Raw genomic sequence first — 12687 nt, forward strand, 5'->3', positions numbered from 1 at the left:
GTCATCCATGCCAATAAAATAGAGACAGCAAACAACAATGAGAAAGAAGAGAACGGCAACCGTGTGCAGGACAAGCGGACACATTATCTCTCTGTCCTTCTACCCCCTCCCCCCCCATGCTGCCAGCATTGTCATTAGAAAATCATTCATTCCTGTTTTGTCTTATTTTAAAAGTGCAAGAGACTTTGTTTTGTGTTTTCGTCTATTGTGGAGGTATGCCTAAGTTGTACGGATTTCAATAAAACCATGATTTAGCAATCTGGCTAATTTTCTTGGCCTTTTGGCTAGAAACAAAGTGTTGTATTTGTTCTGATACTTCACTTCATCTTTTCTGTCTTCAGTTAGTGGAAGGGAAATACGTCTACACTGGGACAATTTTTATTTTTGTTTCTATCCAGAGTTCCCCTTTTGGGGGAGCTGGATTTTCCCCACATTAAAAACCGACCTTGTGTCTAACTCTGCTCTCGTGGAGAGCCAAGTAAATAGGAACACGACACTAAGGCAGTAGTTTTTACAATGTCAATATCCGAATAAGTCTAAAGAATTTTTTGTATCTAATGCGTATTTAAATTAGGAATGAACTGGAAAGCTCACTAAAAGAACAGAACTATTTGGTTATATAGAAAATAAAACGTATGGTATATTTGATATTTTAAGCAAGTTATACTCTTTGCAGTGCATTTAGAAATTCGAAATCTTCATCGGTAAATTTTACAGACAATTGCTTTAATAGATCTTTTGTAGATTCTCTAACCTTTCTTCTATAGAGAACATACAAAAATTGCATGAACATACAAACATGTTTTCATCTTTTGAAATCTATTAATATCTATTAAAAAAAATGCACACACACACACAGACATACACACACGTACATATATATATATAAGTCTTTTTGGTAAAATATGTTGTTTCAATTATATTTCACTCTTTGTGTATACCAAACCTTTTTGCTTAGAAGCTCAGTGTATGTTAAATATAATAACAAAGCATATATAAAAGAAAAACAGTATAGTTACACTCCACGCTGCAAAACAGCTCTTCCAGCATGTTAAAATTTTGGCAATTTTTTTTATGGATCTGTTTCGTTATTCAAAAACAGTCGGTTATTATTATGTCAATACTGACTCTTTTTGTGCATATACTCCCCTGAAAAATTAGAAATTCTTTGTCTAGAAAGAAAAAAATGCATGACAATATAATATCGAAAAAAAGAAAAAAAAAGAAAGAATTACATAGAAGACTGAACATCGTATGTTTGTTTTGGCAGCTATTTTGGTTCATATATATATATATATATATAGATATATATATATATATATATATATATATATATATATAGAGAGAGAGAGAGAGAGAGAAATAAAAGAATTTAAAACTGCAAATTAAACTTTACGATTAAATTTATTATTCGACAGAATACTCTGAAAACAATTTTCAAAGTCCTTATTTTGCGGAGTTTCAAAGAATGGCACTCCTGCTATTCTCTCCTCAGAGACAGTAAGAAATTATAATTGTAGCAAAACTAAAATTTGCTAAAATGTTATTCCTAGTTTGTTTGGGTTTTTTCTCCCCAAATTTTTTCATGTATAAATATATTTTTTTAACTGCTTTTCTTACAATTTATGACCAAATATCATAAATTGTTCTTTCATCTAATGCATCAACCAGCAAATTTTAGCTTTGCTACAATTATAATTTACTAATTTCTTACTGTCCTCTGATAAGAGAATAGCAGAAGTAGCATTCTTTAAAACTTTGTGGAATAAGGACTTTGAAAATTGTTTTCGGAGTATTCTGTCGAATAATAAATTTATGGTACTTGTGCATTTAACGAACCAGACGTAACTCAGCATTTGCTCGGCTTTGTCCGATGCATGACGTCAACAGCCGGATATAACTGAGCGTTGCCGATTAAGCAGACGAGAATTTCGCTATCAATTGGAAGAGTGTCACAACTCGAGAAACGCTTATTTGAAGAGAGTTAAAAAAAAAAAATTTTGTTTTAAAAAGATAACTGACGAAATAATAATGAATATTACAAACCTTGCAGACCAGCTCCAGACCCCAGAGGCTGCACTAAACTTTTGCCAGCAAAGGAAATTGTTGGCAGAAGAGAAAAGGTGTTTATTTACATTTTGGCCAGGATTGTGTACTTTGCAAAGAGAACAAGCCTTTCCGACGGTTACGGTTGGAGGTGTAGAAGTGTAACATGTCGTCGATGGACCTCCATTAGGATTGGGACCTTCTTCTCAAAATCCCGACTAACCATCGCGTGTATCATAAAAATAATATATACTTATGGGCGTTCGAGATGGCATCTACAAAAAATCTCCATCGCGAATGTGGGTTATGTTCTCGCCACACAATCGTGGATTGGAAAATTTTCCTGCATGATATATGAAGGGACTATTTTCTTAGGAATCCCTGGCAGATTGGAGGCCCAGGCCATACGATAGAAATCGACGAGTCCGTTTTTAACCGCCGGCAGACTTGTATCACAGGTGATCTGGGTCTTCGGTGGATACGAGCCCGACGAAAAGGAGGGTTTCTTGGTCACTATACCAAATAGGAAGGCTGAAACCCACCTTCCACTAATAAATAAAAAGGGGTTTGTATTACTGTACACATAGATTCGAAAAAGTTGTCAAAAAACAAATATATAACAAATATTATCAAAGGCAAGATAAGTTACTTTTCTATCAAACTTTTCTACAAATCCTTGTTTCTGGCGAAAAAAATGTACAAATAATCCTTGTTCCTGCCCCCCCCCCCCTTTTTTAAAATTTGAAAAAAAAAACAAAAAAAAAACAGTTCAGACAAAAAAAAAAGTTAACAAAAAAAAACTTGTCCTATATGTATTTATTTTGAAAACAGAAAACAATTCCAAGCAATAATTTAAAAAAAAAAAAAAAATATATAAATGAACGGTAGGTTTTTGCTTTTTATTTATTTAATTTTTTTGTTTCTACATTTTACAATTTCGGGACAAGATCAAAGTGTAGTATCTGTTCTTCAGATGCTGCACTTCCATTTCTTGTTCTCTTTCAGTGGAGGAGAAATCCTTCACGACTGAGACAATTTTTATTTTTGTACCTTTTCTCCACGTTAAAAAACGACCCTGGTGTCTAACTCTGTCCCGTGGGGAGGCATAGTAAATAGGTACATTTTACAATTTCATTGTACAGTTATTTTGTTGTAGCGTTGTTTTTATTTTATCGCCAACACTCGGTTTTATCCAGCTGTTGACGTCATGCGCCGGACAAAGCCGAGCAAATGCTGAGTTACGTCTGGTTCGTTAAATGCACAAGTACCAAATTTATTTGTAAATTTTAATTTATGATTTTAAATTCTTTTAATTTCCCTTATAATAAGCTCTACTTTCTGTTGTGTCTGTATTGAGCTTTTTTTATTTGGTTGGGATTAATTCATTGATATATAAATATTAATATTTACATTAAACTGAAGTTTATATCTGATTATATCAGGTAAACATTTCTTTTCTGCTGCATTGATAGTTTTTATATATATATATATATTCTTCATTCTAAAATACAGATTGATATGTGTGTATTTGTATATAAATAAATATAAACCTGCTCATGTAGAACTCTCTTCTGATTGCTTTCCAGCTGACTACAATCTGATTGTCTTCAAGTCCAATGTAAACAAGTTCTTGATGAACCGTGTCCCTAAGTAATCCAATTTACAAAATTCCCACTACTTATGTTTACTACGCTATAATCACATTGACTAATGTATGCCCAGTAACCCTTATCCTCGAGTGGCCTCCGGGCCTTGATAAGTGGTGATTCCTGTGTAAAAAAAAAAAAAAAATGCTAGTAAATCAAAATCTGACTTTTTTCAACTCATGGATGAAACCATTTAACGTAGGTAGGAAAAGCATGACAGTTAATAGCAACTTAAAAAGTCCCAACCACTGTGTTTTGTTTTTGTACTTACGGCATCTAAACTGGTTGGGCAAAAGGGCAGCAACTGAGAGACCCTCTAAACTGATTGGGTGTCCACATTTCGCGATCGTTTGTGTCTGCTCGTTTATCTCTTTCAGTTTCTCTGAGAGCCACAGAAGATTGCAATCACAAACAAGAGGATTGTTGTCCAGGCGACTGAGAGAAAGAAAGAAGAAAGAAAGAAAGCATAAGATGCAAACAAAATTCTCAAACAACAACAACAACAACAACAACAACAACAACAAAACAGGACACAACAAGCAATTGGGCCCTACGATGATGTTTCGATCACAGCAAACTGAAATAGTCAATACCATCTCTTATCAGTAAATTTCCACATAAAGTTAAAAACTAGGTAATGGAATTTTCCAATTAGAATTTAAGTAAGGCTACATATTCCGGAAGTGATGTCACACAGAGAGGAAGTGGCCAGTCTGACGTGGCGAATGAACAGAAAGGTTATTTCTCTTTCAACTGAACCACCAGAGATAGAAGTTAAGCTTTTGGATAGCTGCTGCCATCCCCAGCAGAGAGGGGGTTGTATGCTTTATATGTATACATGTGTACTATAAAGAGAGAATAAGACTCCAAAGAGATTTATAAAAGCTGAATTGCATTTGTCAGTGTTTCTTTAATATTAAAAACGTTTGTGAAAGATTTTATTGAGGAGGAGAAGGAGACAGCAGATTGAAGAACACTCCATTACGTTACAGCCTTCAGTGAAGCAATCCTATAGTAACGGGCTTTATGAATAGAAAGTTCTTGGAAAGAAACAATGCTTATAGAAATTCTGTTTAATGTAAGGTATACAAAGGGAGAAAGAAAGTTCTTTGTGATTGTAGTTGAAAATGCTATGGTCAGCTAGACTATTATATAGGGGTTTCTTTTATGAAAATCACTCCAGCTGACCCAGAAAAAGGCAATTCTCCCCCCTTTGTTAGAAACATCTCTCATGGAATGTGAGGATTAAAGGACAAAATAGACAAAAGGAGAATTATGAGGCTGCTAAAAATAAACCCAAGGTGCACTTTCTATTCTTCATACATTAGAACAAAAGCTCAGAAAAGTTTAAATTTAAATACAAATTGAATTTAAAAAAAAGAAAAAAATTGTTATCTTCGTCAGAGATATATTCAAAACCTTCCAGCCACTCGACCACTGTAGATCTACATTTCATAACGTTTATACCTTTATAAATGTTTAAATTCACTTCAATTTATTGCGATTGATGGTGGTCCTGTGTTTAGGAAGTTTCATTGCGATTAGATGGTGGCCCTGTGCAAATGAAGTTTCATTACGATTAGATGGTGGCCCTGTGCAAATGAAGTTTCATTACGATTAGATGGTGGCCCTGTGCAAATAAAGTTTCATTGCGATTAGATGGTGGCCCTGTGCAAATGAAGTTTCATTGCGATTAGATGGTGGCCCTGTGCAAATGAAGTTTCATTACGATTAGATGGTGGCCCTGTGCAAATGAAGTTTCATTGCGATTAGATGGTGGCCCTGTGCAAATGAAGTTTCATTACGATTAGATGGTGGCCCTGTGCAAATGAAGTTTCATTACGATTAGATGGTGGCCCTGTGCAAATGAAGTTTCATTACGATTAGATGGTGGCCCTGTGCAAATGAAGTTTCATTACGATTAGATGGTGGCCCTGTGCAAATGAAGTTTCATTACAATTAGATGGTGGCCCTGTGCAAATGAAGTTTCATTACGATTAGATGGTGACCCTGTGCAAATGAAGTTTCATTACGATTAGATGGTGGCCCTGTGCAAATGAAGTTTCATTGCAATTAGATGGTGGCCCTGTGCAAATGAAGTTTCATTACGATTAGATGGTGGCCCTGTGCAAATGAAGTTTCATTACGATTAGATGGTGGCCCTGTGCAAATGAAGTTTCATTACGATTAGATGGTGGCCCTGTGCAAATGAAGTTTCATTACGATTAGATGGTGGCCCTGTGCAAATGAAGTTTCATTACGATTAGATGGTGGCCCTGTGCAAATGAAGTTTCATTACGATTAGATGGTGGCCCTGTGCAAATGAAGTTTCATTACGATTAGATGGTGGCCCTGTGCAAATGAAGTTTCATTACGATTAGATGGTGGCCCTGTGCAAATGAAGTTTCATTACGATTAGATGGTGGCCCTGTGCAAATGAAGGTTCATTACGATTAGATGGTGGCCCTGTGCAAATGAAGTTTCATTACGATTAGATGGTGGCCCTGTGCAAATGAAGTTTCATTACGATTAGATGGTGGCCCTGTGCAAATGAAGTTTCATTACGATTAGATGGTGGCCCTGTGCAAATGAAGTTTCATTACGATTAGATGGTGGCCCTGTGCAAATGAAGTTTCATTGCGATTAGATGGTGGCCCTGTGCAAATGAAGTTTCATTACGATTAGATGGTGGCCCTGTGCAAATGAAGTTTCATTGCGATTAGATGGTGGCCCTGTGCAAATGAAGTTTCATTACGATTAGATGGTGGCCCTGTGCAAATGAAGTTTCATTCAGATAAGATGGTGGCCCTGTGCAAATGAAGTTTCATTACGATTAGATGGTGGCCTTTGCAAATGAAGTTTCATTGCGATTAGATGGTGGCCCTGTGCAAATGAAGTTTTATTACGATTAGATGGTGGCCCTGTGCAAATGAAGTTTCATTACGATTAGATGGTGGCCCTGTGCAAATGAAGTTTCATTGCGATTAGATGGTGGCCCTGTGCAAATGAAGTTTCATTGCGATTAGATGGTAGCCCTGTGCAAATGAAGTTTCATTACGATTAGATGGTGGCCCTGTGCAAATGAAGTTTCATTGCGATTAGATGGTGGCCCTGTGCAAATGAAGTTTCATTACGATTAGATGGTGGCCCTGTGCAAATGAAGTTTCATTACGATTAGATGGTGGCCCTGTGCAAATGAAGTTTCATTACGATTAGATGGTGGCAGTGTGCAAATGAAGTTTCATTACGATTAGATGGTGGCCCTGTGCAAATGAAGTTTCATTACGATTAGATGGTGGCCCTGTGCAAATGAAGTTTCATTACGATTAGATGGTGGCCCTGTGCAAATGAAGTTTCATTGCGATTAGATGGTGGCCCTGTGCAAATGAAGTTTCATTACGATTAGATGGTGACCCTGTGCAAATGAAGTTTCATTACGATTAGATGGTGGCCCTGTGCAAATGAAGTTTCATTACGATTAGATGGTGGCCCTGTGCAAATGAAGTTTCATTCAGATTAGATGGTGGCCCTGTGCAAATGAAGTTTCATTACGATTAGATGGTGGCCCTGTGCAAATGAAGTTTCATTACGATTAGATGGTGGCCCTGTGCAAATGAAGTTTCATTACGATTAGATGGTGGCCCTGTGCAAATGAAGTTTCATTACGATTAGATGGTGGCCCTGTGCAAATGAAGTTTCATTACGATTAGATGGTGGCCCTGTGCAAATGAAGTTTCATTACGATTAGATGGTGGCCCTGTGCAAATGAAGTTTCATTACGATTAGATGGTGGCCCTGTGCAAATGAAGTTTCATTACGATTAGATGGTGGTCCTGTGCAAATGAAGTTTCATTACGATTAGATGGTGGCCCTGTGCAAATGAAGTTTCATTACGATTAGATGGTGGCCCTGTGCAAATGAAGTTTCATTACGATTAGATGGTGGCCCTGTGCAAATGAAGTTTCATTGCGATTAGATGGTGGTCCTGTGCAAATGAAGTTTCATTACGATTAGATGGTGGCCCTGTGCAAATGAAGTTTCATTACGATTAGATGGTGGCCCTGTGCAAATGAAGTTTCATTGCGATTAGATGGTGGCCCTGTGCAAATGAAGTTTCATTGCGATTAGATGGTGGCCCTGTGCAAATGAAGTTTCATTACGATTAGATGGTGGCCCTGTGCAAATGAAGTTTCATTACGATTAGATGGTGGCCCTGTGCAAATGAAGTTTCATTATGATTAGATGGTGGCCCTGTGCAAATGAAGTTTCATTACGATTAGATGGTGGCCCTGTGCAAATGAAGTTTCATTGCGATTAGATGGTGGCCCTGTGCAAATGAAGTTTCATTGCGATTAGATGGTGGCCCTGTGCAAATGAAGTTTCATTACGATTAGATGGTGGCCCTGTGCAAATGAAGTTTCATTACGATTAGATGGTGGCCCTGTGCAAATGAAGTTTCATTACGATTAGATGGTGGCCCTGTGCAAATGAAGTTTCATTACGATTAGATGGTGGTCCTGTGCAAATGAAGACATAGGTGGCTTCGTTGCAGGGTTCGAATTCTATGACTAACAGCGGTGGTAACTTTCTGCGCTGATGATTCCTGAAGGATGAAACACTAGTGTCTGTAGGTATTAAAAATGATTTATAATCATAATACATCTCGCAATTATAAAGAGAAGACTTATTTTTTGAATATGCATGATTAAAAAAGAGAAAAAAAAAAGACAGTTGATCGGTTTCACCCTCACTCCTCAAGAGCTGAATCGAGAGATTTTTTTATCAAAGAGAAAAAAAAAGGAAACAAACAAAAAAGAAACCGAGGAAACTATATATGTTTAAAATAAAGTTGTAGTGTTGTTTTGTTTAGGGCGACAATTTTATCGTTCTACCCTGTATATATATACTTATAATAAAACTGTGTTATGAAGAAGGAGAGGATTTTGATTACATTAATTTTTGCAGAATAGTGTCTCTGTCCTCCCACATAGTGTCTGATATTCCCAAATAATCACCCATCTCATACTGACCAGACTCAACGTCGCTTACCTTCGGTGATCTAACAAGACTTGGTGCATCAATTGATTATAAGCAGTAGTTATGCTTATATAACTAACTGTTAGTAAGTAGACTGTATTCTTTGTTTTGTTCTACATCAAATTGAGTTAGTTGTTGGTTTCCTGGGAGGATGTCCAATTTCTCTTCTTGAAAAAGAACAAAAAACTTTTGCTTTGAATACTCCTAATAATTTCTTCATAAAATCAATTCCCAGCTTCTAAAATTTCATCTATTCTCCCTTTATCCAACTTTAATTTAAACCACGGTCAAGAGGTCACTCTGTTACATAAGATTTTAATAAATCCCTAATGTTATAGAGTGAAACGACGGAGAGGTGTGAAGACATAATTGGTTGAACAAGATCACGTGACAAAGAGTGACTTTTCAAATAGTCAGTTAATATCGGGGAATAACTCAAGACTCCAACATTTTCAGTAAATATTAGTTGCACGCTACGTTCTGTCGAGACTGAGTTCGTCAGTTGATGTCAGCCCATCTCGATCTGGCAAGGCTCTCCGGAGCTAATCCCAGCCACGATCTGTTTTCGACTGTGTCAAACTCGTAACTCTCTTCAACTGAAAACTGTCCACAGCCATTGTAAACTCAAGACCGTTCATAAACTGTTCCTACTGTCGTAAATTCATAGCCAAAGTGTCTGTAAACCAACTCTAAATATATTACATCCATTGTTCAGTCCTTTTGTTACCATCATTGCCACACTTTGATCAAGAATCCTACGTTGACTTCCCTTTGTGTTCCTTGGTGAACAACTTCCTATCTATTATCTTTTCACCAATCCTATTTCCTATAACTTTGTTTTTCCAGTAAACTTCTTTCTTTTGTTTTTTTTTATATACCTTTTCCCCTTTCCTTTTTTTCTTAACTCTTGAGGGAGGGGGCAATGTCGATAGTATCACACATGTATATACGTCAATGATCGCCGATCCCAACGTTAGGTCGTGAATTTCTTCTTTCGTATTCTCTTCTTGTTCTGTCTGTGTCGTCGTCTCACATTGGCAGCTGATGAAGAGATACACTAACTCACAAGTATAAAAATAAAACACAAACTCTGATAGATTCTACAAATATCAGTTACACTCTGGGCGCATGTGTGATATCATAGTGGGAAACTACTCTCTAGCTGCTAACGTCCATATCTTAGGTTTTCTGTCGAGGCAGAGTTCGTCAGTTGATGTAAGCTCATCTCGATCCCCCACAGATCTCCTGACCAAACCACAATCCACCCTCACCTGTGTCTAACTGGCCACTCCTCAACTTCAAAACTGTCCCCACCCATCATAAATTGAAGACCGTCCGTAAACCGTCACTACTGCCGTAAACTAGTCACTCCACAAAATCCCCACAAACTATTCTTAAGTATATCTACTTACAATTGTTCAATCCTTTTGTTACCATCATTGCCACCCTTTAACCAACAATCCTATGTCAGCTCCATTATGTGTTCCATGGTAAACAACTTCCTATTTATTATCTATTCACCACCCCTATTTCCTATGCCTCTGTTTTTCTGATAAACCTATTTCCTATGCCTCTGTTTTTCTGATAAACCTATTTCCCTATGTCTTTGTTTTTCTGATAAACCTACTTTCTCTTGTCTTTTGTCATATTTGTTTTTCTCTTTTCTTCTTGTTTTACTGTTTTTGGTATTAGGCTTAGGGACGGAGAGGATCAACGTCGATATTATCAAAATTCAACTACAAGAAGATAACAATATGGCAGTCAGCAATGCCGTCCACAGGTGGCGATCTAATTGAAGCCACCAGGATACATAATAAAAGGAATATAAAACAAGAGGAGGTTCCAATCAGTTTTTAAACTTATACAAATTTAAGGCATTAATTTAGCGTAAAATAATAGAAATATAACAACAAACAAAAAATGCTTACAGTTTCCTTAATTTTGCCAAGTTTGAAAAAACACCATCGGGGAGATGCTTGATAAAGTTATTATGCAAATACCTGCAATGGAAATAAAAGGGGGAAAAATTAACTCATTATAATAAAGTTATATGTCATAGATACTTAGCCAGACAAGGTGTAACCTATATTTGGACTTGCTAAACATCAGCCATCTAGTTTCATTACGATTGCTTTTTAGTATGTAAGAATAAAATGTTTAAATAAAACAAAAATCAGGTTTCTTTTTACACGAGTTAGAAATTCAGAAATGCTGTAAAACAATGATCAGACGTAGATAAATGCAACAAGTTTATTCATATTAAAAAAAATATATACCAAAGCATATATGCAATTATGAACATTCAAAGTTCTGGACAGATCTAAGAATAATAATTGAAAGAGACAAAATCATACGAAAACATTTTTATGCCAATTAACAAGAAAAATGCTTTTTGTTATTCTGTACCTATTTGGAGGAGAGGGGGGGGCTTACATTTAAGAGCGATTATGTTTGGATTTTTGACCTTAACAATCGCTCCTAGGGTTAATGGTACAAAAATTTAATGGTTTACTTGCAAACTCCAGTGAATGCTTCCAGTGCAAAATATATAATGATCTTGTTGGGAGGCTGGTTCGTGACTCAGATTATGTTTGTTCCAAATGTCTGGATGTTGCACACTCAATGGATGGTCGAATAGTGACACACGTAGATGTGGATGATGGATACTTGATATTGAAACTAGCTTGTGGAAGGTTCAGGAAGCTGCAAACTATCTTTACATCTAGGCACATTTCTTTCAGGGCACGAGGCAAGGTCTTTTCAGTCTGTGTTTGCTCCGCCATCTTGCATAACAGTGAGACATGGGCCCCAAACGTTTCTAATTTACAATTTTAATAACTGTGCCATTATCAGATGGATGTGGAGCAACAAACTAGAGGAAAGAATCACTTGGTGTTGGTGGAATTTTGGATACCTTACTCGTCATCTTTGATGGTTTGGCCATGTAGAGCATGCTACCATGCATCAATAACACATATGTATACCCCTGCCATGAGGTTCTATTGTAGCACAAGGAAGACCTGGCTTGAGTGCATACGAAATTTCCTGGCTGCTTATAATATGACTAGAATCAACCCTATGGATCAAGCCACATGGAGAGTGAGCATGATACATTGCCTTGTGCTTTCCATCACTCCAGTCTGGGAAACTTGTATCACCTTAAATTACCCAAACCAGGCGATAATAATGATAATCCTATCGATTTAAACATATGAGGTCTGCCACAACAACTAAGTTATTTAGAAATCTACACAGATGATTCATTTATAGTGGTGAAGCCTTTGTGCAGAACCAATCACACTTTTTGGTACAACTGCTAATTTCAGTTGGTGCAGTAGCTGCCACAAGACAGAGCAGACAGTAGACCTTAGGTTTTACATCTGAGTGTTTTTTCTCCTAGATGCATGTCTTAACGAAGACTGAGGGTGCGTTTCTTCAAGAGGATTAAACATGCCTTCAGATATAAACCTGGAAATTTCTGCGTCCCAGTATGGTACCTCCACTGCCTAGGACTCCCAAATAGTCATCCATGTGGTACTGGGCAGGCTCATCGTAGTTTAACTTTGGTGATCTTGTGAGGACCAGTGTTGCAATGTGATTATGCTGCATGGATAATAATGATATATATATATATATATATATATATATATATATATATATATATATATATATATATATATATATAATTAGTGTTGGGACGATTCCTAAATTTTTTCCGATGCTGATTCCAATTCCAGGAAAATGTTGATTAATGATTCCGATACCAAGTACGATTCCAATTCCAATTCCTGTGGAATTGTTGTTTTGAAATATACCATTATAAAATCGAAAGGTTTTGTGTAGTGAAAAAATTTGGTGAAGTGAAAAAGTGGAAATACAATTAAGGGAATTTCGAAAACGATTTGATTTTTTTCGTAAAATTTCTTTCATTGAAGATAAAAGTCAAAACAAATATTTT

General features: G+C 36.6%; 1 protein-coding gene across 1 annotated transcript in view; it reads right to left on the minus strand.

Moving 5' to 3' along the window:
• The window catches only part of LOC145279764 (peroxidasin-like), a 287271-nt gene that overhangs the window by 84387 nt on the left and 190197 nt on the right, over positions 1–12687 (minus strand). The window contains exons 5-6 of the mRNA XM_080131073.1: positions 10658–10729; positions 3964–4127 (exon numbers count right to left, since the gene is read on the minus strand). Coding sequence (XP_079987199.1) covers positions 3964–4127; positions 10658–10729 — 236 coding nt within the window. The remainder of the gene's footprint in view (positions 1–3963; positions 4128–10657; positions 10730–12687) is intronic.

This window comes from Euprymna scolopes, chromosome 7 (genome assembly GCF_053919585.1).
Source record: "Euprymna scolopes isolate OS-2025 chromosome 7, ASM5391958v1, whole genome shotgun sequence".
NCBI classification, from domain to species: Eukaryota; Metazoa; Mollusca; class Cephalopoda; order Sepiida; family Sepiolidae; genus Euprymna; species Euprymna scolopes.